We start from the raw sequence: 22,071 nt of genomic DNA on the forward strand, positions 1-22,071 counted from the left end.
AAATAAATAAATAAAATAAGCTCTGTTGTACAAGGCACTGCTCTACACTGAGTTTAAGGTTCTTCATTTGTAACATGAGTAAAACTTTTATTTTTATATGAAGTTGGTGGATACTTAAAGGGCCGATCTGTCATACACCCATTATGTTGCACAGAAGACAGTAGCATAAAATATTAATCTGTGGTTGTTCTGGGCTAAGTAATGAGGAAACAAAGATAGATAAAGTCATCATTGAATTTAAAAACCATACTCCAGGAATGGCGGCGGGCTACATATCAATGGGGTACAATAACTTGTGCAGCAGGGCTGCATGTAGTGTTGGCTAGTAGGGCACAGCAGGGAGAGGTGGATTCTTGTTATCGTGTAAGTTGATTTTAAGAGATGCCTGCAGTCGCATGAGATTCCACCATCCTTCATACGGGATTTGATATGTTTGAGGACAATATTTGCACTTCCCTCAATGGTCCCTCAGACACTGACTCTCCCATGGAACAATTCTGTTGCCTCTTGAGGAAAGAAATGCAAATCATCAGACTCCTCTCATTGAGTGGTATTTTGCAGAATTTCTACAGTACCGAGGCTGTAAGAAGTTCTGACTCACCTCCTTGGATTTTGACAAAAACAAAGCACTTTCACAACAATAAAATCTTTATGGTGGTTAAACCAAAGAAATGTTCTTTTAAGTGGAACGAAATTGAAGAAATCCAACTACAAAAGAAGATGAACACACGCACACATACACACACACACGCACACATACACACACACACGCACACACACACATTTATTTATTTAAAAAAGAGGACCAATGCTCTTTTTTTATTTCAAAGCACAATTCTATGAAGGGTACTGTGGTTTTAGTGTTAACACAGTATGTGTAACTCTGGTGGGAAATATAGTAAAACAAAAATATATTAATACAGCACTGAGGTATTGTTTCCGATATAATTCCAGTGTTTTCCATAGTGGCTTATGTAATTGCATCTTTCCTAGTCATCCATCATCTTATCTGCAGTTTCAAGTCATAATAATGAAAGTTAGCTAAAGAACTTGGCTTAGCTGACAAGTCTTTGAAAGTTCATACTTCCAGAACACGTAGTAGTATATTACTGCCAGCATTTGTATTTAAGTGATGAAGCCTGGTATTGCAAAAGAAAATGACCATATTGAAGAAAAACAAAAAAGTGCGGCCTTCTTCATGAGTAACACTTAAAACTGTTAAACACATTAAAATCCCATTTAACAAATAGCAGGACCTAATGAGCATTCAGTTTGTTCAGTGAATACTAAATGGAATATTACTGGGAAAGATGTTTGGCTGCTGAAATTTCTCCCAGCTCAGAATGGTTACGCAGATTAAGGAGGGGGAACATCTGTTCTAAAGACAAATGAAATTTGGCAGTTCACTGAAAATATTTTTGCTTTTGCTTTTGAATCTTTATTTTTAAGGCTGTTTCTGAAAGTAGTGAGTTGCTTAGTGTCTATCTTGACACTTGCAAGACATTTCCTTTAAGTTTTGTGTGTCAATTTTATATTGGAAATCCTGGGGTTCATTATGTTTTTGTCAACTTGCTATTTAGTACATTGCGACAAGCTCTTGTATAATAGTCAACAAATATATCACCACAAAAACAATCCAACTATGCAATTAGATATCAGATAAGATGTTAACAACTTGACAGTCCAGTAATGCCAGGAAAACAAACATTATGATAAATTCAGGTGAACCCAAGCCTCTGGCTTGGAGTTCTAACTATAGAATTTTCCCTCACTTGTTTTCTATGTCAAATCAAACATATAATTTATCTCTTGTCAAATTTTATTCATGTAAAAATTAGATCGTGGCTTTTATTTTATCATTTGCCATACTCATTTAATATCCCTGTATTCCTTTCATGCATTCATTTCTGTAATTTTTAATTAGCTAGTTATTCATTTATTATTTATTTATTTATTGTATTTTAGGAAAGGGTCTACAGGGTGTTCAGAGTCTCACTACTAGATCGGACCCATAGTGACCCCCCTATTTACAGCCTCAAAAGAGCTAGGATTACAGGTGTACGCCACCACGCCCAGTCTCAATCGCTGTCTTATCACACCCGGGGGCAGGGCCAGCGTGGCAGGCCCCGGGGATCGAACCCTTGGCCCCTGCACCTGCTTGCAGGCTCTTTAATCTGCTGAGCTATTTGGCCAGCCTTAGTTATGCATTTATATGTGTGTTCATCCATCAATCGCTCCATCTGTCTATCCATCCATCCACCCATTCATTCACCCAACAAAAATGGACTGAGCTTGAATTGTGATAACTATGTTCATACATGGATGTCATGACAGGGCCTCTGTTTGTAAGGAATAGCTTGTAATGTGTATCCAAAAAGGTAAACACTATATTTAGTTTGGTATTTTTTCTAAATGCTGCTGGATTCAGAAGACTTTCCAAACCGAGAAATTCTTGGGCGTAAGCGTCTACTCCGTTGTCGGGGCCATATTTTCTTCCTATGACATGTCTTGGCCCTAGAGAACAGTGGCGGCTGCACACCATGGTCAGTGTTCTGCAGGACACACAACTGTATGCTGTGAATGCTCAGCTTTGTTGTATAGGTTTCTTGTACAGCAGTAAGAAAATAACGTGCTTGAGGGACAACATCTCACGAACAAGGTTATGTGATGGGGCAAGGGCATTTCTTTTCAAAAAATATTTATTTATCTATTTATTTATGTATTTGGCACAGGGCCTCACTATGCAGCTTGGACTCACAGTGATCCTCCTGCCTCAGTCTCCCCAGAACTGGGATTACAGGCATGCACCTCCACACCAGATTTCGGTGGCTGGCACAGCGTGCCCTGGTTCCAGGGTTGGCCCAGCCTGTGGTACCGGAGATGAGATTTGGGTACTTGTGCTTGCCAGGCAGGTACTTAGACCACCGAATTATCCCCTCAGCCTGGAAGGAGATCATTTCTGATACTCAACTTGCTTATGTAACACAAGCGTTGTAAAACAGTGATTTTGAATGTTCCTGCTCTAGAACGTTCTACGAGGATGTACATGGCCTGTCCCTAGAAAAGACAGCATTCAAGAAGCAGTATAGAGTGAGTTCATCTGCTCTTGAAGATCACATCAGGCTTAGAAGGACGCTCAACGCTGCCCTCTAAGAGTTCCGTTTAGAACACTTTTGTGTGTCTCGCTATGTGAACTCACACAGATTCACAGTACTGCCCACCGCGGGGGCCTAGTAAGTGGAAGAGAAAGCGATAAACATCATAGAATCTTCTTGCTGAAATGCTTACAATGTTGTCACAGATTTACATTTTTGAAAACACATTTTAACCACGTAATAAACCCTTTAGCTTTACTCCAGCTTGACTATAGCACCGAGCTCCGAATCTGCCAAACTGTCTGGTAAATGTGGCTTCTCTAATCAATAAAAAATCTAATATCAATCCTGAGAAAGAAATTCAACACGTATGCCCTAGCAGAGTGGGTTGAAAACTTTCTTAGGTTAAGGAATGCCCTATTATGTGTTATAGAGTTTTAGCAATCATTTTAAGAACCAGTGATGAGGGGCCAGGGAGATGGCTCAGTGGAATAAGCGCTTCCCTGGCAAGCGCAACGGCCTGAGTTCAATCCCTGGTTCTGCCAAAAGAAAAAAATAAAAAATAAAAACCAGTGATGAGCACCCTTGAAGCAGTAGCAGTCATGTAGCATTTTGTTTGGTTGATTTTTTTTTCCAATAAGGAATGAAAATTTATTTTTCACTGTTGCAAAGGCTGCAAGTCCAGGATCAGTGATTGTTTTCATTATTTCTTTCTTAGCAAAATTTTTATTGCTGTATAAAAATATTATTGATTTTCAAACGTTAATCTTGTGCTCTGCAACTTTACTTGAGTCATCTATCTGTCCTGTGAGTCTTTGGGGGACCCTGCAGGCTTTCTGTGTTTAGAATCATATCACATCCAGACAGAGATAAGTTGATACATTTTGTTTCTTTCTTTTGCCTAATTGCTTTACGTAGTCATTTAATTTTGTGCTTTAAGAGTTTATGTAATATTCGGCAAATGATGTGGATTTACAAGTAGTTCAATTAATTTTTCCCATACTAGTCATTTTTATTGTTTCAACAATTAATGAAAATATATTAGTAAAATATCTAGAATTTAATAACCACCTATGTGTGTTATATATTATATGGAGAGCTTTACATTTATTATTTTATTTAACCGAGCTCATCGCTTATGGACCATTATGTTATCCCACTGTGGAGATGTAAAAATTGAGGGCTCAGTAGAATCAACGCTTTTTCCAGGTCACCAACTTTATAAATTTCACAGCCGTGACGTGAATCAGGTCTGTTTGGCTCTGTTCTATGGTTTCTGTTTAGATTCCTTTTTACTTCTTGATATATGAACTCATACATATTCCGAAGTACTATCCAGTGTCAAGAATGTATTCTTAACAATAAAGATTTTCACATTCTTTTATAAAAATGGGAAAGTGTCAGTAAAAAACTTAAAGCATGTTTTAATTTTTTGAATGTGTATTAATGAAGGAAATATGTATTTATTTGTATGCATCAACTATGCAAACACAATATTTTTTAAATTTGGAATTTGGTCAAGCCAGCTTTTCTCTAAAATAATAACTGAGGCTAAATCACTCTGCTAAAACCACCAGATGGTACAGAAGTACCAATAAAATGAAGCCCATACACATAGGAAATAATGATTTCATTTAGGCCAAAAACAATTTAAGGAAATAGCTCTAATTCAAATGAGCATTTGGAAAAGTTACTTGTTCTTGCTACCAACATGCAGTCTTATCTCTGGGAATAGAAACCAAAATTCCTTCCTTCCTTTACTTCCATTTGAAACCTGAGATCTAAGATTACTATGAGGACTGATCAAAACTTATGCTATATGTTTAAAATATGACATTAAAAGACACCTTGCTGTGCACTCTCTCAAAGTCCTCTCCCTCGCTCTGAGCACACTTAGCCCAACCACTTCTGCCACTTTCTGAAGAAGATGGAGAAGTTCCCCTTGCATGAGTGCTTTTATGAAGTGTGATGACAAGCAGTGTGGGTGCTGCTGCTACAAGGCCTCCGGCACAAAGGGAGGCTGAGGGAAGCACGGTGGTGCCTCCCCGGCTGCCTTATTCACCAGATCTGTCTCGGTGTAGCCACCAGCTCTTCCCCAGAATCTAAATCACCACAAGAGGTGAACTTTTTTTAATATTAATTTAATTGAGAAAGAAGTAACAATGAGACAATTTCAAAACAGGTTATTAGGACAGTTACAACAATTAATGCATTGCATATTATTGTCTTTGTAGTAGTTATTCAGAGTCCAAGATGCAGACATGATATCTCATCTAAACACTATTAGTTCAAAACTCTCTTCTCATTGAACTAAGAGAAAGTAGCTGTATATCTATGCTCACTATTTTATATATACAGATATATATTTTTTTCACTACAAAATGGTCCTTACTTTTGTCAGAGATGGGTAGTCCATTGCCATTCATATATTGTAGGTGCATGAATTCAGTAACTGTTTAGTTGATCCAGGTGTTTGAGGTGGCCACAAGAGCACAACTCAAAGCACAAAAGAAGATTTCCAGAACTGCTTCAGAAAATAGCAAGAATGCTGGGAAGCAGTACGGTTGAATATTCTGAGGAAGATTAATGTCTCTTACTGTAAGAATTTATTTTTAAAGAATTTAAATATTAGGAGGCTGGGGATATAGCTTCACGGCACAGCACCTACTCGGCAAGCACAAGTGCACAAGTTCCATTCCCAGCACAAAGAAACAAAAGAATTGAAATATCCATTGTATTGTTTGACTGTACTACATATTGTCACCTTCTGTTTTTTTAAAATTTACATATTAAAATAAGCAGTCAGGAGATTATTTGCTTTTTAAAAATTCTTTCAACTTTATGGTTTCAAACCCTGCCATCTATTCTTCCAAATCAAAAATTAAGACAATTTTCTAGAAACCAGGAAATGGGGAGGAGATTTCTCCTATCTTTCCAGTATTATATGGTGGTGAAATCAGTGCTTCTACGTGGGCCTTACCACGATCTATACTCAGCATCTTCAGGGATAAGTGCAGGACTCCTGCGGGTACCCAGGCCACAGAGACTCGACGCTCCAATGGAGTGGGGTTTGCACTTGAATGCTAAACTTCCCGTGTGCTTTCAACTGTCGGATTGCCTATGATATCCAATGCAATTTCAGTGCTTTGGAAATTGATGTCATTCTGTATTGATGTTATTCAAGTCTGTATATGTTTTGTGCAGATACAAATTTTCCCCAAGTATTTTCTTTCTCTTTTAATGTATTTAGTGCAGGGTCTATAGGCCTCACAACGTAGATCAGAATTGTAGTGATTCTCCTGTTTTCAGCTTCCCAAGCGCTGGGATTACTGGCACACACCACCACGCCCAGTCTCAATCCCTGTCTCAGCACGCCTGAGGGTCAGGGCCGGCACAGCATAGGGATCGAAGCCCAGTCCCCAAGCGCTTGCCTAAGCAGGCACTTTAATCCGCTGAGCTATTCAGCAAGCCCTCCCCAAGTATTTTCAATCCACAGCTCATTGACTCCAAGGCTGTGAAACTCATGCATAGCCGGGGCTGACTGCATAAGAGTGACAGTTTAGTTGTGGATATCCGTGGCCTTCCTCCTCAGAGTGGATGGCTGGCTCCTGGGAGCATGGCTGTCACTGGGCCTTTCCTACTCACTGTCATATGTGGACTATTGGCTCACCATTCCTGTCACTCTTTTCTTAGGTTGCGGGATGTCAGCCTGGAGTCTGCTGTCCCCTCTCCAACCGATGGAAGTGTGGCTGCTGCTGTGGAGGTCTGCCAGTGCCCACCGGGCTACAGCGGCTCCTCCTGTGAGGTAAGTTTGCCTGAGCTCGGCCTTGGTTCATCCCAAGCTTCTCCCAACAGCGCAGTGCATAAAATGGGCCAGAAAAAGCTGGATTTTTTTCCCATCACAATTGTGTTCCCAAAGGACAGTGTTGATGTCTATCAAAAAATCATAGCTTTTAAATCACTTTCTGAAATTATGTTTCCTTTTGAGGGATTTTGCATTGCTATGACTGAAAATTTGATGTTCCACAATTGTTTCTTTCCTGTGTCATCAATTGCATACTAGATGATAGCAGAATAGTTTTTCAAAATATCACTTTAGTTCCATTTCAGTGGCTATGCAAAATTTAATACAATTCTTTTTATTTTTCTCCCACTTTTAATTCTATGTATGACAGTTTTCCTCTGCTTAGTTCTTAAGAATACAAACAAATTTCATCATGTGAGACATACAGTATTTAAAATATCAAGAACATAGGACATGCAAGAAGTGCCTTGCTCTGGAACATTCCTTAGTGTTCACTGACCTGTAGAAAACTAAAATTTGATGTACTTATTATTGATTCTGCACTATAGGTTTATAATTAATATTTCTTAGTAACACAGTATACCATTTAAGGGGATAAATTTTATTTATTTAAATTATTTTCTTTTAAGTAGTTTAAAATTTGATTTTACTTTAAACCTAGTCAACAATTGTAAACATCATTTCCCTCAAGGGAGAAACGCTTGCAAATAAATGAAAATTTAAATTCTTTAAAACAGTGCCCCTAAGGAATGATTTGAGTGTACCAAGATGTTCTAATTTACAATGTTCCCCTATTGGCTAGGGAGATAGCTAGGCATTCTAAGCACCTGCCTGGAAAGTGCAAGGACTGTGTTCAGTTCCAAGTACCACATGTCATGCTGGCCCCAGGACCCCAAGTGCACTGAGCTGGCCACTGAGTCTGGGCGTGGTGGCGCATGCCTATAATCTCAGTGCTGTGGAGGTTGAGACAGGAGGGTCACTAGGAGTCTGAGCTGCATAGTGAGACCCTGTACCAAATAAATAAATTAATTAATTAAATACTAAACTATTAATACACATATATATAATGCTACCCTGTTATGCATTTATAGAAATACTCCACATGGCTTTGTCAATTCTCTTGTACTTTCAGAAATTTAATGCTTCCAAGAATATGCAGAATTTAGAGTCTTACTCATGACAAACATGTTTTATTTAACTGGACTAAGATTTGCCTATCTAGAAGTCATAATAAATGTAATTTTTTGAAGCATTTGCTTTTTCAAAATTTTTAGAAGAAAGAGAAAAGTAGCCCAGGATGTGCATTACCTATGTCAGCCCAAATTTTATTTTATATATAAAATACAGATTGTATTTGAAGAAACATTCTTTTGTTATAGTCTTCAAGTTTTGATTTCCAAAGAAACAGTTCCTTTTGAAGCTTTAAATTCCCTTTTCTTTCTTTCTTTTTTTTTTTTGGTGGAACCAGGGATGAACTGATAAATTCCCTTTTCAATTGGAAAAATAAATACTTTAATTTTATTCTTGCTTAAATATATTCCATATTGTTATCTTCTTTATGATCGTTTGCATAAAAACCAAATGTTCTTTGAGTGTAAAATTGTCTGAATGTTAGAATTATTTATTTGGCTATGCTTTTTGTCTCTCTTTTTCTTCTTCAAAATATTTTTTAAAAAAATCTATACATATTTGATAATTATATAAATTTATTTGTATAAATTTTAAATGTGTAGACAATCATTAAGTATATAAGACTAATTTCAAAGATGCATCGATCTCTTCAGAGACACATACAAATGCTTATGAGAATTTGAGTCAAAGCACTCTATAATTTAAAAAAATGGCACATGTCACAAAAGCAATTATCACTGCAAATATTGTGCTATTCTAGTGAAGGAGGATGTCTGAGAAAGTGTCCTACAGATGCTAAATAATGATAAGAGATAGAGAGGAACAGACAAGTTGGAAAGAACAAAGAAGCAGAGGACCAAATACCCAGAATACCCTTAAAAAAGAAAGCATATATAAGGCTCATAGTTTGAGAGGGTTTAATCCATGGCCGCTGACTCCTCGGTAGAAACATCATGGGAAAGAAGTATGGAGAAACAAGGTGCTGGCTTCGTGGGAAGCCAAGCAGGCAAACAATACCAGAGTGGATGAGGACAGAGACCAGACTTAGCAGCACAGTCAGGCTCCTGTGAGCCCAGTAGAGACCCTCTGAAGTTCTTCACTAATCCCCTGGAAGTTCCCCACCCAATCAAATTACAGTTAAGCCCAATCATCACAATAGCTTACAAATTTCTGTTCAGTTAGTCTTCTAAATATTTTCTTCTTATCCTAGTCCTATCACAATTCATTTTGCTTGAAAGATGAAGAAGTAAAAGCAAAATGAAGTATAAAGGCTTTAGGCCAAATCTGTTTCCTCTTCAGTACAACAGAGTTAATGGGAAATACCTCATAGAAATGTTTGTACATTCGTTTAGCTAACATTTGATGAAAGTACATTTTGAGACAATCAAGGTCCTCACCATGGAATGCGATGAGTGACATGCGTATGGTCCTTAAAATACCAGGTAAAAGAAACAGTGTCACATGGAGGCACAAGGGGTGAGCATACACAGATTGCATAGGAAGGGAGGACGTACAAAGTCTGGGAAGCCTACCTCACAAAATTTGGTCGGGCAAGGCTTTCTGAGGTGGTGCTGTTAAACCAAGTGGCAAAGCTCAAGAGGCTGTGTGGAAAGCCACATACGAAGGAAGAGGTGTGGTGCTTGGAATATGCAATCCCTGCAAAAAGACACATGTGGCCAAAACTTAGTAAACAGCAGGCTGAGTGGCTCTACATGTGATTAGAGAAAGCCTCATGCTCTGGATTTTGTATAAATCATTTTTTTTTCTAAGTACTTGAGACTATCATTATAGGTATCTAAGGAGGATAGCGCTATGAGTTACCTTTTGGGGGCAAAACATCCTTAAGTCTATAGTATGAAAAACATTTTGGCAAAAGACACAAATGGTAAGAAAGAAACACTAGAACATAGTAATGCTAATGGCCTGTCAGGATAATGGCAGTGGATGTAAAAATTCCTGGTCATAGCATATATACCACTAGCAGAACCAATAGGACTTACTGATGAACATATACCAGAAGAGAACAGTTTACTGGTGCAAAAAACTGTACATTAGATGTGAAAGCACTGATTGGACTGGGAAGACTGGGCTGGTACAAGTGAGAATCAACAGTCCCTCTTAGCAATATTAAGCTCAGAAAGACTGTGGAACATGAATTGCAGATTGAATGCAGAGTGAATGCCAAAGGTTCAAACTCAGCCCATGCAGCTGCTCTGATGAAAATTGGGAAGGCATCAAATGGTCGAACTAAATCATTGCCCAGGAGAAAGTGGAACGAGAAGAGAGAAATGACCCAGCTCAAGCCCTGAGTGGCTCCTGACTGTGAGAAGTTTCACAGAAGACACCAGGGGAAAAAGGAAGCTTGGGGAGTGTGATTGTCGCAGGCATTGAATGAAGAAGTTAGACCCGAGGAGGGTGGGAGGTCAGGTAAAACACAATCACAGGATGGTCCATTGGATTTTGCTTCCTGGAATTTGATAACAAAGGCAAGCACAGGCTATACTGAGTGGGCAAAAGACAGGTTAGCACAGAATTAGGTGTGGAAGGAAATTGGGGAAGAAAAGATGTTTTAGTGTAGTTTTGCTGAAAAGAAAAGAAGGTGACTAGAACCATTATGTGATGTTAAGGGGATAATTTTGTCATTTTTGTTATTTCTGTTAGTTAATGTTTGATGGCAATAATAGATCTTTTTTGAGATGATGATAATTATTCAACAAAAAGAAAGCTTTTATGATGCAGCAGTGAGAGAGAACAGTGAAAAGACAACCTACACTAGAACCCTTAATAAAAGTAGAGTAATTTTCCTTTCAAAAGAAAAAGGTCCTGCATCCCTCCTGCCTCCTATCCCTAGGGGCAAATTGACAAAAATGTGTGGCGAGTGTTGCTTACTTGTTGGCTTTGTGGCAGGATGAGGACTCTAATTTTTCTGTGACTGTTGAGGCCAAATCACTGGCTGGGAGAGCAATTCCTTTCTAGCAAGGAAGTTGTGAAGCTTGCCAGCAGAAGACACGGTATGAGTGGCATGTTTCAAAGTATTAAAAATATATATGAAAGAAAACCCCATGAATGTCTGCCTTGAAAACAATAAATTGTTTGTCTCTCCATTTTCAATATCCTTATGTTTTTTTCCTCCTTTCTCGATATGTGACTTTACCAACTTCTAAAAATATATATTACAAAAGGAAATCACTTCTATATAGAATCAATAGACACAAAAAATTTAATAAGGAGAAATTATTGAAAATGTGTAGAAAATGGACATTTTTGTGATGGTCAAATTAAGAGAAAAGTTGATTTCATTTTCAGATATGAAATATCTGCACACTCTTTCCCTCATATGTTTGTTATTGATGTTTGAACTGAAGAGTCCTTATATCCGGAGGCAGAAGGAACATTTCTAACAATACAGAACACAATTCTATATACTTTACTACTTCAGTTGTTCTGTCTTGTTTCCATTTTCAAGTAGAAAAAAGATCTTTTTAGGATATATGGTGTTGTATTTCACCATACAGAAATATAGTAAATAATCTACAAAGTTACAACTTGAGAGAATCATATACCCCTACGGGGCAGTAATGGTCATCTTGGAATTATTTTACATCTCATCCAGTTTATAGAAATCCCCCAGAAGCGGGATTAATTAAGAGTGTTGATGGACACAGAGCAGGCATTGACATATAAGTAAGCTAAGACCCATAAATCCTGTTCTAATCCGAATTCTGGTTTTATATAATAAGATGCATCACATTTTAAAGAGCAGTGGTGAATATAAGGAAAGCTATAGTAGAATAATACCATAAAGTAAACTCTCAAGGGAATGAGAAAGTAGGGCAAGTAATTCTTAAAGTATTCTGTTTACATTTCAGAAAGCGCATTAGGAAGAAAAATTCAGACTGAAATGTATGAATTATATATTGAGAAATGAACTGGGTATAATATTAAGCATAAGAAGGGGCTGTTCTCAGTCCCACACGTGACCGTGAAGGGTTTCTGAAAGCAAAGCAGTTCAGGGCAATCGAGGCACCGTGTGCGCCTGAGCGGGTTCCCAATTGCTCGGGATGGCATCTTTAGCTGCTCTCGCGGGCTGATGCTTTGAGAGGCCTTTCATGTCTGCTGCTTTCTTTCAGTATTTTTTCTTCTCTATTCCTGTCTGCTTTTTACTGTCACATTTCAGTTCTTTATATCTGTGCTTTATCTTACCATTTCAGAAGAAGCAGCCCACTAAGGCTTCCTCTAATCTCACACCTGCCCGTAATCCCAAGGTCAGTACAAAGCCTGGATGTCAGGAGTAATGGTGCTGTACCAATGCTTCCATAATGGCTAAGCGTTAACAAAGATCATTTACTGAGTTTGCTGCCTGTAATTTTCTACTACCAGAAAAAACAAAACAAAAACTTTGTCCTAATACCCAAGTCTGACTGCTGCCTTTTATCTCCCTTCCAGTCCTGTTGGCCCAGGCACAGAAGGGTGAATGGCACGACGTTTGGTGGCATCTGTGAACCCTGTCAGTGCTTCAGTCATGCGGAATCCTGTGACGACGTCACTGGAGAATGTCTGGTGAGCAGCTTCGGCTTGGGGTGCCAATCGGATCAGCAGTGCTGAAAGCGGCTCCGCAAACCCCGCCGCCGCCCGGTCGCTGCTTTGGAGTGCTTGAGTCAAGCAATGATTTGACAAAGGTCTTTCTATTGAAATGAGTTTCAAGCTTCCAGGGCTCTTTCCTCTAGTATTTGGTATATTAGTCTAAAAGCTGAATTAAAATCAGATCCATCATTACCTAGCATAACTTATGCGGATATGCATCTGCAGGAATATACATGGCTCCTTCCCCAAACCTGCAAAAGTACATTCTTCTTCTGGGAAATGATTCATATCCCTGCAACAGGAGAAGGGTAAGATATAACTTTCGTAATAAACATTATTCACTCTTTTAGCAATTCACTCTTTTCACATTAGGGTGAGGATGTAGCATATATTTTTATTTAAAAATTTGAGCATTTAACTACATGAAGTGTCATTATTAGATTAAAGTTATAGGCTTGGGAGGTAGTTGGGCTTCCTAAGCACTGCCTGGCAAATGCAAGGACCTGGGTTTGAACCCCAGTTCTGCATGTATCCCAGCCCTGCCCCTGAGGTGTGCCATGACAGCCCAGAAACCAGATGTGGTGGCACATACCTACAATCCCAGTGCTGGGGAGGCTGAGGCAGTCTGAACTGCATAGCAAGACCCTGTTTCAAATATATATATATTTACGTATATATGAGTTATTTCTCCTTCTACAACTAAAACTATATTTTAACTGGAAAGTAGTGTCTACAAACTGCAAAACCCTTTCCATTTTGCTCAGCCTTAGAACTGAGAATGGCTCTGAATAGACCCTTGTGACTGACACAGGGCTGTGCTAGCTGGACAGTGGCCGGCATGGCGCGAGGCTGAAAGAGGCCTTCTGTGTGATGATGCCAGGTTAGGAAGATATTAGCTTGTCACTTCCCTGAAGATGCTAAGGCAGACCCTGATGATTGTAACTTGGAATGTTCTGTTTTTCTGCCTCACCACCGCCACTTTTTTTTTTTTTTAATCTCTGCTTAAAGCTTCTGGGAACAATTCAAAATGAAAAATCAGGGCTTTTGTCTCAATGTAATTTTGGCATTTAGGTTTATTGATATACTTTCAGTTTTCTCTGTATGAGATTTTGCTTAATTGCATTGCAGTTTAAAGCACGATAGCCTTAATTTGAGATCAGTAGTTTTTCAAATGGCATTTTTACAAATAGAAAGACTGAGTTTCATTTTAATTATCGCATAGTCTTTTCAAGTGTACCTTGGGAAAATATTGAATTATCTTTAAACACTTGATTAATATAAAATAGGAAGTATACAGCTCAAAACTAATGCGGCTTTTCTTTACTTAACTCTAAAAATACAAAAATATTTATGCCATGATACTGAGTTTATAAGGTTCCCTATGGTCATATTTCAAGTAGAATCCACTTTGATGAAAGCAGATTGTGCCTTAGGACCAGCTCGAGATGTGATATTTCAAACAATGAAAGACATTTGGCTTCAGAGAAGATTATTTCAGCATAATTCTAGGCTTGGGAGAGAAAGAAGGGAGGGGACAGTGTTCTCGGTGTTTTTCTCCTAAGGAAGCCTGGTGTATGTATTTTGTAGAAAGTCAGAAGGGGGTCCATGCTCAAATTATAAAGGAATCCAGACAGCTTCATGATATACACAGAATGACCTGAGTTTTTGCAGGTAGCTCATAAACACATGATCATGTGAAGTTTCTCCTGGAGACTGATTGATACCTTTGTCTCAAATAGTCATAATAATGAAGTGCTTAACCCCCATCCTGATCATATTAATGATATGATCCACAAATGGAAAATTTTTTAATATTGTCAATAAAATGGGCTGGGGAGATAGCTCAGTAGAATAAGCATTTGCCTGGCAAGCACAGGGTCCTGAGTACAATCCCCGGTATAGAGGAACAAAAAATTGTGCATAAAAGTCACTGTTGGTATCATTTTTCTGACCCTACACCTATACATTAATTGCTTTTTTTTATTATGTAGAATATTTTTCTATTATTAAACAGATAATTTATGCTATTTACGGAGAAGTTGATTATGGCCTAGCTTGGCTTGAAAAATACCAAATTTTAAATTAACCAAAATACATTTTTGACTTCCAAATAAAATCATAACTCTTTTCAAATGTGGACCTGTTTTAAAAGTCACCTTTTCTCAAAATAATTTTGAATCAAGGGCCAGGAATATGGCTCAGTAGAATAAGCACTTCCCTGGCAAGCACAGGGGTCTGAGTTCAATCCCTGTTTCTGCCACAAAAAAAAAATAAAATAATAATAATAATAATTTTGAATTGACCAAGGAAACATTTAGCCCACAATAGAAAAGGGCGTGGTTCACACTGTGGTGATATGTGATAGAATAGTCACACGACAGGCTCCTTCACACCAAGACGTCCACCAACTTAACCACAATACCAGATGGGAATAGCCCTCTTTTTGCATTGGATTTTAATTGTATTAATTGTGTAATGTTGTTTCCTGTTCTAGTTGCAAAAAATACTTGGGCTTGGGCTGGGGAGATAGCTTAGTTGCCCAAGTGCCTGCCTGGCAAGCTCAGGGTCCTGAGTTGAATTTCTAGTAACACACATACACACACACACACATACACACACACACACACACACACACACACACAAAGTGGGCTCTAAGATGTATTTTTGTTTCCATTAAGTGAAGATAAAATGAGGTATTATAAAAAATATACTGCACTTATCTTTTGAAGAACTCATTTATAAAAGCACCCTCTCTGAGCTATATTAAGATTTTTTTGGATGAGTTAAAAAACCTATTTGGGAATATAGGGTTTTTGTTGTTGTTGTTGTTGTTGTTGTTGTTGTTGTTTTGTTCTGTTTTGTTTTGTTCTTAACCAGGACTCAAACTCAAGACCTTGCACTTGCCAGGCAGGCGCTTATGCTGCTGAACTATATCCCAGACCAAGAAAGCCTATCTTGGATTTGTTCAGGCATAGCCAGTTTTTGGAATCTAATTCTTAAATCCTCTGAGCTGCTGACAATGTAATTTTGTTTATGCTAACATGACTAGATACAAATAATTTTTCAAAAAACAAACAATTTAAGGTAATGAATGAGTTTCGCCAACCTTGGAAAGTGAGAAAGGAGGTATAAAGGCACAGACCAAAGGGTGGCCATGAGGATCCAAAAGACTTAAAGAGACAAAGGAAAATTTTTCCCAGAATGCTCCATAGTTATACAGTAGTAATCAATATGCTCTGTTGTTTAGACAACTGCTGATAGTGAAGTTAAATTTTATACTATCTTTTAAATAATTTTGCTAAATAAATTTTAAAAGACTTAAGGCTGGCCAAATAGCTCAGCAGATTAAAACACCTGCAAACAGGTGCTGGGGCTGGGGGTTTGATCCCTGGGCCTGCCATGCTGGTGCCACCCCTGGAATGCACTGAGAGGGCAGCTGAGCCTAGGTGTGGTGGCACACGCCTGTGACCCTAGCTCTTGGGAAACTATAAACAGGCAAATCACTATGGGTCCGATCTAGTAGTGAGACCCTAAACACCCTGTAGACCCTTCCCTAAAATACAAAAGAAAAAAAAAAAAAAAAAAAAAAAAAAAAAAAAAAAGAAAAGAAAAGAAAAAGAAAAAAAAAGATTTAAAACATATGAAAAACACCATTTATTGCCAATTACTGATAGAAACATCTTTGAACTTGTAGTTGATGAAGCTGGGAGAGCTTGAAAGCATCCTAAATGATCAATTTTAGCTTCTTTGTTCAAAATTAGAATGTAAATGGCAGCGTCAGAGTTGAAGGTTGAATTATAATCTAGATTTCTTCCAATCTGCAAATAAATCTGACTTCTCTAAGGACAGTTAAAATGCTATGTTCAAAGGGTGTCTTTATTTCTTGCTAAGTCTATTTATTATATGTAATTTAAAATGAAGATTTGAAAAGTATATTAAAATAAATAGATTAGGATTTTCACTATTTTAATCTAACTATTCCAATGGCCATCCAGTTGTATAAATTTTTAATCCATGCTTAATCTCAATGTATGTTGTAGCTATTTAGTTTACAAATTGTGTAATTGATCATAAATGGCTATGTATTCTAGATTTCTGATGAATGTTTTCAATATGAGCAAAGGTACAACTACTTATCCTTATTCATTTTGAAGCATAATTCTGTAACAAATAATCTTGTTTATGATTTTAATAGAAATTTTATATATTCTTTATTGTACCATTGGAGGTTGAAGTCATGCATACCAAAAAACAAAACAAAATAAAATTGTATCATGTTCTGTTATTACAAGTTTTAGAGATAATTCTATTATTTCATTAATTAAACTATTCCCCTACATGCCAGTCTTCAGTTTTATGGACACTGCTTAAGCTTAGTAATGGACTTTACTTAATATGAAGCAATGAACATAGAAATCATTTTATTTTGATTTTTGAAAAGGAAATGAGTCAAAAAATGTCCTTTCAGTTTTCTTTTGAAAATGGCTGAAGAAAATTGATAGGTGCCTTGTGATTTTTATTATCCCTGCTATGCATTTAAATTTTTTTCAGTTTTCTCCCCCTTCAATTACGAATCAAGCAAAGTCTTCACAGATGTAATATAGGGACATATTGTCCAAGCCATCAGTGTCCTCTAAGTTCAAAATTAATGACTGAACTTAGAGGGCCTGGTGCTGGGAGACCTGTAGGTTTAGCTGCGGCTCTCATTAAATCAGCAGTTTTAAGCTGAACAATTGATTCTTACCTCGACTCAGCTCCATTTTCTATTAAACATATGTCATTCAAGATCTATGGTCACACACACGAATACACACACACACACTAACAGCTATTCCCATATGTAAATAAAAAGAAAGATTTGCATGATCAAAGAAGCATAATGAATTTCTGTGGTCCTTTCATGAGTTTGCACGTGCAGAAGCTAGCATGTCATTTGTAAGTTAGATATTCAATTAATGTTCAGAGCTATTTCTCTGTTGTAAAATTGACCATTCAATGTGGAAAAATTGCTCTTCAGGCAGGGAACGTACTAATGACTTTGTAGACCTATTTTTGGCCACATGTTGCTGCTTGAGACTAAACTAATGCACTGGTGTGCATTTCTTCCTCAGAACTGTAAGGATCACACAGGTGGGCCCTATTGCAATGTATGTCTTCCTGGTTTCTATGGCGATCCTACTCAAGGGACCTCTGAAGATTGCCAGCCCTGTGCCTGTCCACTCAATGTCCCATCCAATAAGTAAGTAACAAACCTGCCACGTCAGGGAGTGTGGCAGCCGGGTGTACAAGTGTACTTTTGATATCCAAGGTGCCCTTGTGTCCAACACACACAGGCAGTAATAGATACACAAAATTTTCAGGAAGATAATGTCAGCTGGTAAATGTAAAATGTTTAAAGTTATGACTTTATTTTGAAGGATTTTTAATATGTTTGCTCTAGTTTTGATGATTTAATATCAAAGGGACAGAACTCAATGTTAATTTCTATACCACTTCCAAAGAAGAGGCATATTCTATATAAACGCATTCGTGGCGCGGATGGGTATGCAGATGGATATACACTGCCACCAATACACCGATCATTTGGACTTTCACTTCATGCTATGTCTCTGTAAATCTTGAGAAAGTCATAAAACTCTCATAAGGTAAGATGACGGAATTCATCCAACTCACCTTCAAGTGCCCATCCTGTCCCTGAATTCTCGGATAATTCACCTCATACACATGTACATTTATATTATATGTACATCTTTTAAGATTATTTAATGATGCACATTACATCATGGATTCAGGAGTAGTAACCTATGAATGATATTTCCTTATAACTTTTATAAACCATATGGTTCTTCAAAACATTTAATATAAATTTTATATAATTTCTTTTCAGAATATTATAGTTGTTTATGCAGGCCAAGTGCTCTAATCTTTGGATTAGACTTTTAAAAAGTAAGACACAGCACACTTTTATTGATGGCCTCTTCTCTTACCTTAACCTGCTTCTCCTTATATTTTCAAGAGTCCACTCATGTGGTAAGTGAAATTTGCAAAAGTGAAACCATCTACTGTAAATAGACTTTGAAGCCAAATTTTTTAAAACGAGGCATACCACAGTGAGCGCAATCAAAAGTTTTACTAGTGAGTAACTCTCCCTCTATTTAATCACTAATAACTTTTGGTGCTGGAGACAATGACCCAAGACCTCAGACATGCTAAGCACATGTTCTACTACTGAGCACCAGCCCAGCTCTAACTATTCATTTAAATGAAAAAATTTTCTCTTCTAGAGAACCCTCTTAAAGGACATCACCATGCTTAGTAAACTTCCTATTACAGCAGGTATTTCCAACCCTTTTTCCAAATAAATATTAATGTTCACAGAGCAAAACTTGTAAATAATATTTAAAGTGAAATCTCTACTGTGGTCTTTTCATGTGAAGACTTAGCCAAGTAGGTCTTACACTGAGCCCTTAACCAAGATTCTACTAATCAAAATGGTCTTTTGTTAGTAGATTCAATGAATTCTGCAGCTAAAGACTTTAAAAATAATTGAATATTGAGTCTAAAAATCCTGCTTGGAACTGTGCTTCCTACCATTCAGCCTACACAAAATCCTCCTGCTCCTCTCCGCCTACCCAACTCTTCAGAATTTTCCTTCTTGCTCATTGCTTGGAAAGGAAGAGAAAGTACTAATATTTAATGAAAGCAGCGTACAAAATTCTAGGTATGGGGCCAAGAACCATATTTTCTTAATTCATCTTAAAAATAATTTAGTTAGGTAGATATTATAACCCCCATTTTATAGATTATAAAATGAATCATTTGAGTAGAAATTGAGTGGTTTTATGGCCCCAATTCTACTTCAAATGTAGAGCTACACATTTTTTAGCTGCTTGAATTATGGCAAATTACTCACACTCACTCACCACCAGTCATGATTGAGGGACTTCACCTGGAGCTGCTGTGAAAATTACTTGATTAAAATATATGAAACACCTAAAACTCACTCATGGGGTAAGTGAAATTTGCAAAAGTGAAACCATCTACTGTAAATAGACTTTGAAGCCAAATTTTTTTTAAAACAAGGCATACCACAGTGAGCACAATCAAAAGTTTTACTAGTGAGTAATTGTGTATAGCTCTCCCTCTATTTAATCACTAATAACTTCCGGTGCTGGAGACAATGACCCAAGACCTCAGACATACTAAGCGCATGCTCTACTACTGAGACAGGGATGAGACACAGTGAAGTGAGGGCTGCTTGTTCAGGAACCTGCTCACAGAACACTCAGCAAATTGGAGTCTCAGCTTCATCTCCAGGTACTTCCTGTACTCTGCAGTACGCACTGGGAGCTTTAAAAGAACTGTGCCCTAATTTCAAGTGATGACCCTAACAGCAATCAGCATGTCCACCAGGTCCCTGGCATTGTTGAGAAAGACCCTGAGAAAATGAGAAGTGGCTTAAATGTCTCTTAGTGATCAGAACAGTTCCAGAGAAGCACCTGCAGAGACAGGCACAAAACAAAGTATCTTTTGGTCACCAGTGGTTTCAGAGATGAATGGAAGCCAAAAGGGAAAGCTGCTAGAAAACAATGGGAAGCTGAGAACACATGTGATAAATGCCTTCATAATTAATAGTTACTCAGCTGCCTGTTGGTTTAGTGAGACCCAGTTTCTATGTGTTGTACCCACTGAGGGTTAGACGCACACGCAGGACCCACTCATGTACCACGACTGAATGGCGTTCTCCAAGCCATCCATGCGCACACAAAGCCCACTGTTCAGTACTACACTCCACTGACAAGGGACGAGGAATTACATCTGAGAATTCCATCTTGGCACCTCTCTTTCTCCACTAAAATGTCGTCAGTGTTAGTGTAGACAGCCATTCAGCAGAGGTGGCCATTTATCGAGGTCTGTGAATCCTAACCTAATTCATTTGTAAAATATACGACTAACTGAATACATAGACCTTATAGATTTCCCGGGAAGACTGACCAACATGACTAACTGAAGAGGAGAGAATCTTGCTTTGATAATTCCAGGCACATATAACCCACTCCTTCATATTTGCTGTGTTTCTACCTCGATAATGAGTTCAGGCTGTGTTGTTCCTGATGAAAAGATAACTTCAGCAAATGTTAAGGCAACATTGATCTTTGCAAAATGGATTTAGGTCCCAGTATCTGTTGATGATGTTTCCTAGAATATATGTGTTACAATTTTGATGAATTACATTAACATTGAATTTTTAAAATTAAAATTGCTCGCTAATACCAATAACACTATATATTTAGAGATTATTCCATTTTAAGAGACTTCCAAATTACAGTAATTATTAAAAAACCAAATGATAATGTTATCATTAGTAGTACAACTGAGATATGAATAATGGCCTTTTTTAGATTCCAGATTTAGTTGTAGTGTTTTGTAAGCAGTAGAAGAATCAATGACAATCCAGTTTATAAATCCTTTGAGTTTTATGGTTAGAATTATACAAACTTTTGCTATGAAAACAATTTAGAAAAGTATCATAGTTTACATGCATAGTTGTGCTAGGAAAAATTGATTTTAGTGTAGCTACCTAAATGTTTTCTGTTTGAAATGTCTATTTGTAATTATCGTTATCATCTGAGTTAGGAATGCTGAGGCATAAACTGGATTCATGTGTAATCCAAAAGAAGGAATTTGAAATTACACAGGTTACTCAAAGAAAAAAAGAAATTTAAAAAACTAAAGGTTGCTGCAACCTTCATCTCAAGTATAAGGCTTCATGATGGTTTTACCTTGGTGATTTATCTATTTAATCCCTAGTCATAAATCTTATGGCTCACGAGCGTTTGGCTCCAAATTTCTTAGATAATATTGCTAAATAAATCAAGTGTGTTGGAAGATAGAGATAGATTGTTATAATTATTGTGATGTATGAATAAAGACAAGCATATAATATTTAAATTATACATATATATCAATTTCATAACTACTTACATTGTCCACTGTTTGCTTGGCCTTTCATCTTAATGATGTATATATTATAGTTGGAGATTGTAAAAAGGAGTGAGCTATACCGCTAAAGAAGAAAATAAAAGTGGAAATGTTACAGATGCTTTATAATCATTAATTTTCTGTATCACATAGATTATTGTTTAAATAAGAACTGAAAGAGAATGTGAGTTTGTGCCCTCAAATATTTAAACTGAATTTGAATAGATACTATTATATCTTATCATAAGTTATGTAATAAAGCTACAGGGATGGTTAGAATAAGCCGGAATGAGCAGAAGGCCCTCAGTAATTCTGTCTACTACAGTCATTTTCAGTCCTACTGCTTTGTATGTATCATAAAGAAATGACCCTTCTAGATCTGACTTTTGGACTCACTCAAAAGGTTATATTTAATTATCCCTTTTAAAACTAGTATTTATGGGCTGTGGATTTAGTTCAGGGGTAGAGTGCTTG

General features: G+C 37.4%; 1 protein-coding gene across 1 annotated transcript in view; it reads left to right on the forward strand.

The window, feature by feature from the left end:
* The window catches only part of Lama2 (laminin subunit alpha 2), a 639,722-nt gene that overhangs the window by 376,369 nt on the left and 241,282 nt on the right, over positions 1 to 22,071 (forward strand). Inside the window, exons 15-17 of the mRNA XM_023714262.1 lie at positions 6,789 to 6,900; positions 12,478 to 12,591; positions 17,727 to 17,854. Coding sequence (XP_023570030.1) covers positions 6,789 to 6,900; positions 12,478 to 12,591; positions 17,727 to 17,854 — 354 coding nt within the window. The remainder of the gene's footprint in view (positions 1 to 6,788; positions 6,901 to 12,477; positions 12,592 to 17,726; positions 17,855 to 22,071) is intronic.

The sequence above is a fragment of the Octodon degus genome, unplaced genomic scaffold (genome assembly GCF_000260255.1).
Source record: "Octodon degus isolate 3935 unplaced genomic scaffold, OctDeg1.0 scaffold00034, whole genome shotgun sequence".
Classification (NCBI taxonomy): domain Eukaryota; kingdom Metazoa; phylum Chordata; class Mammalia; order Rodentia; family Octodontidae; genus Octodon; species Octodon degus.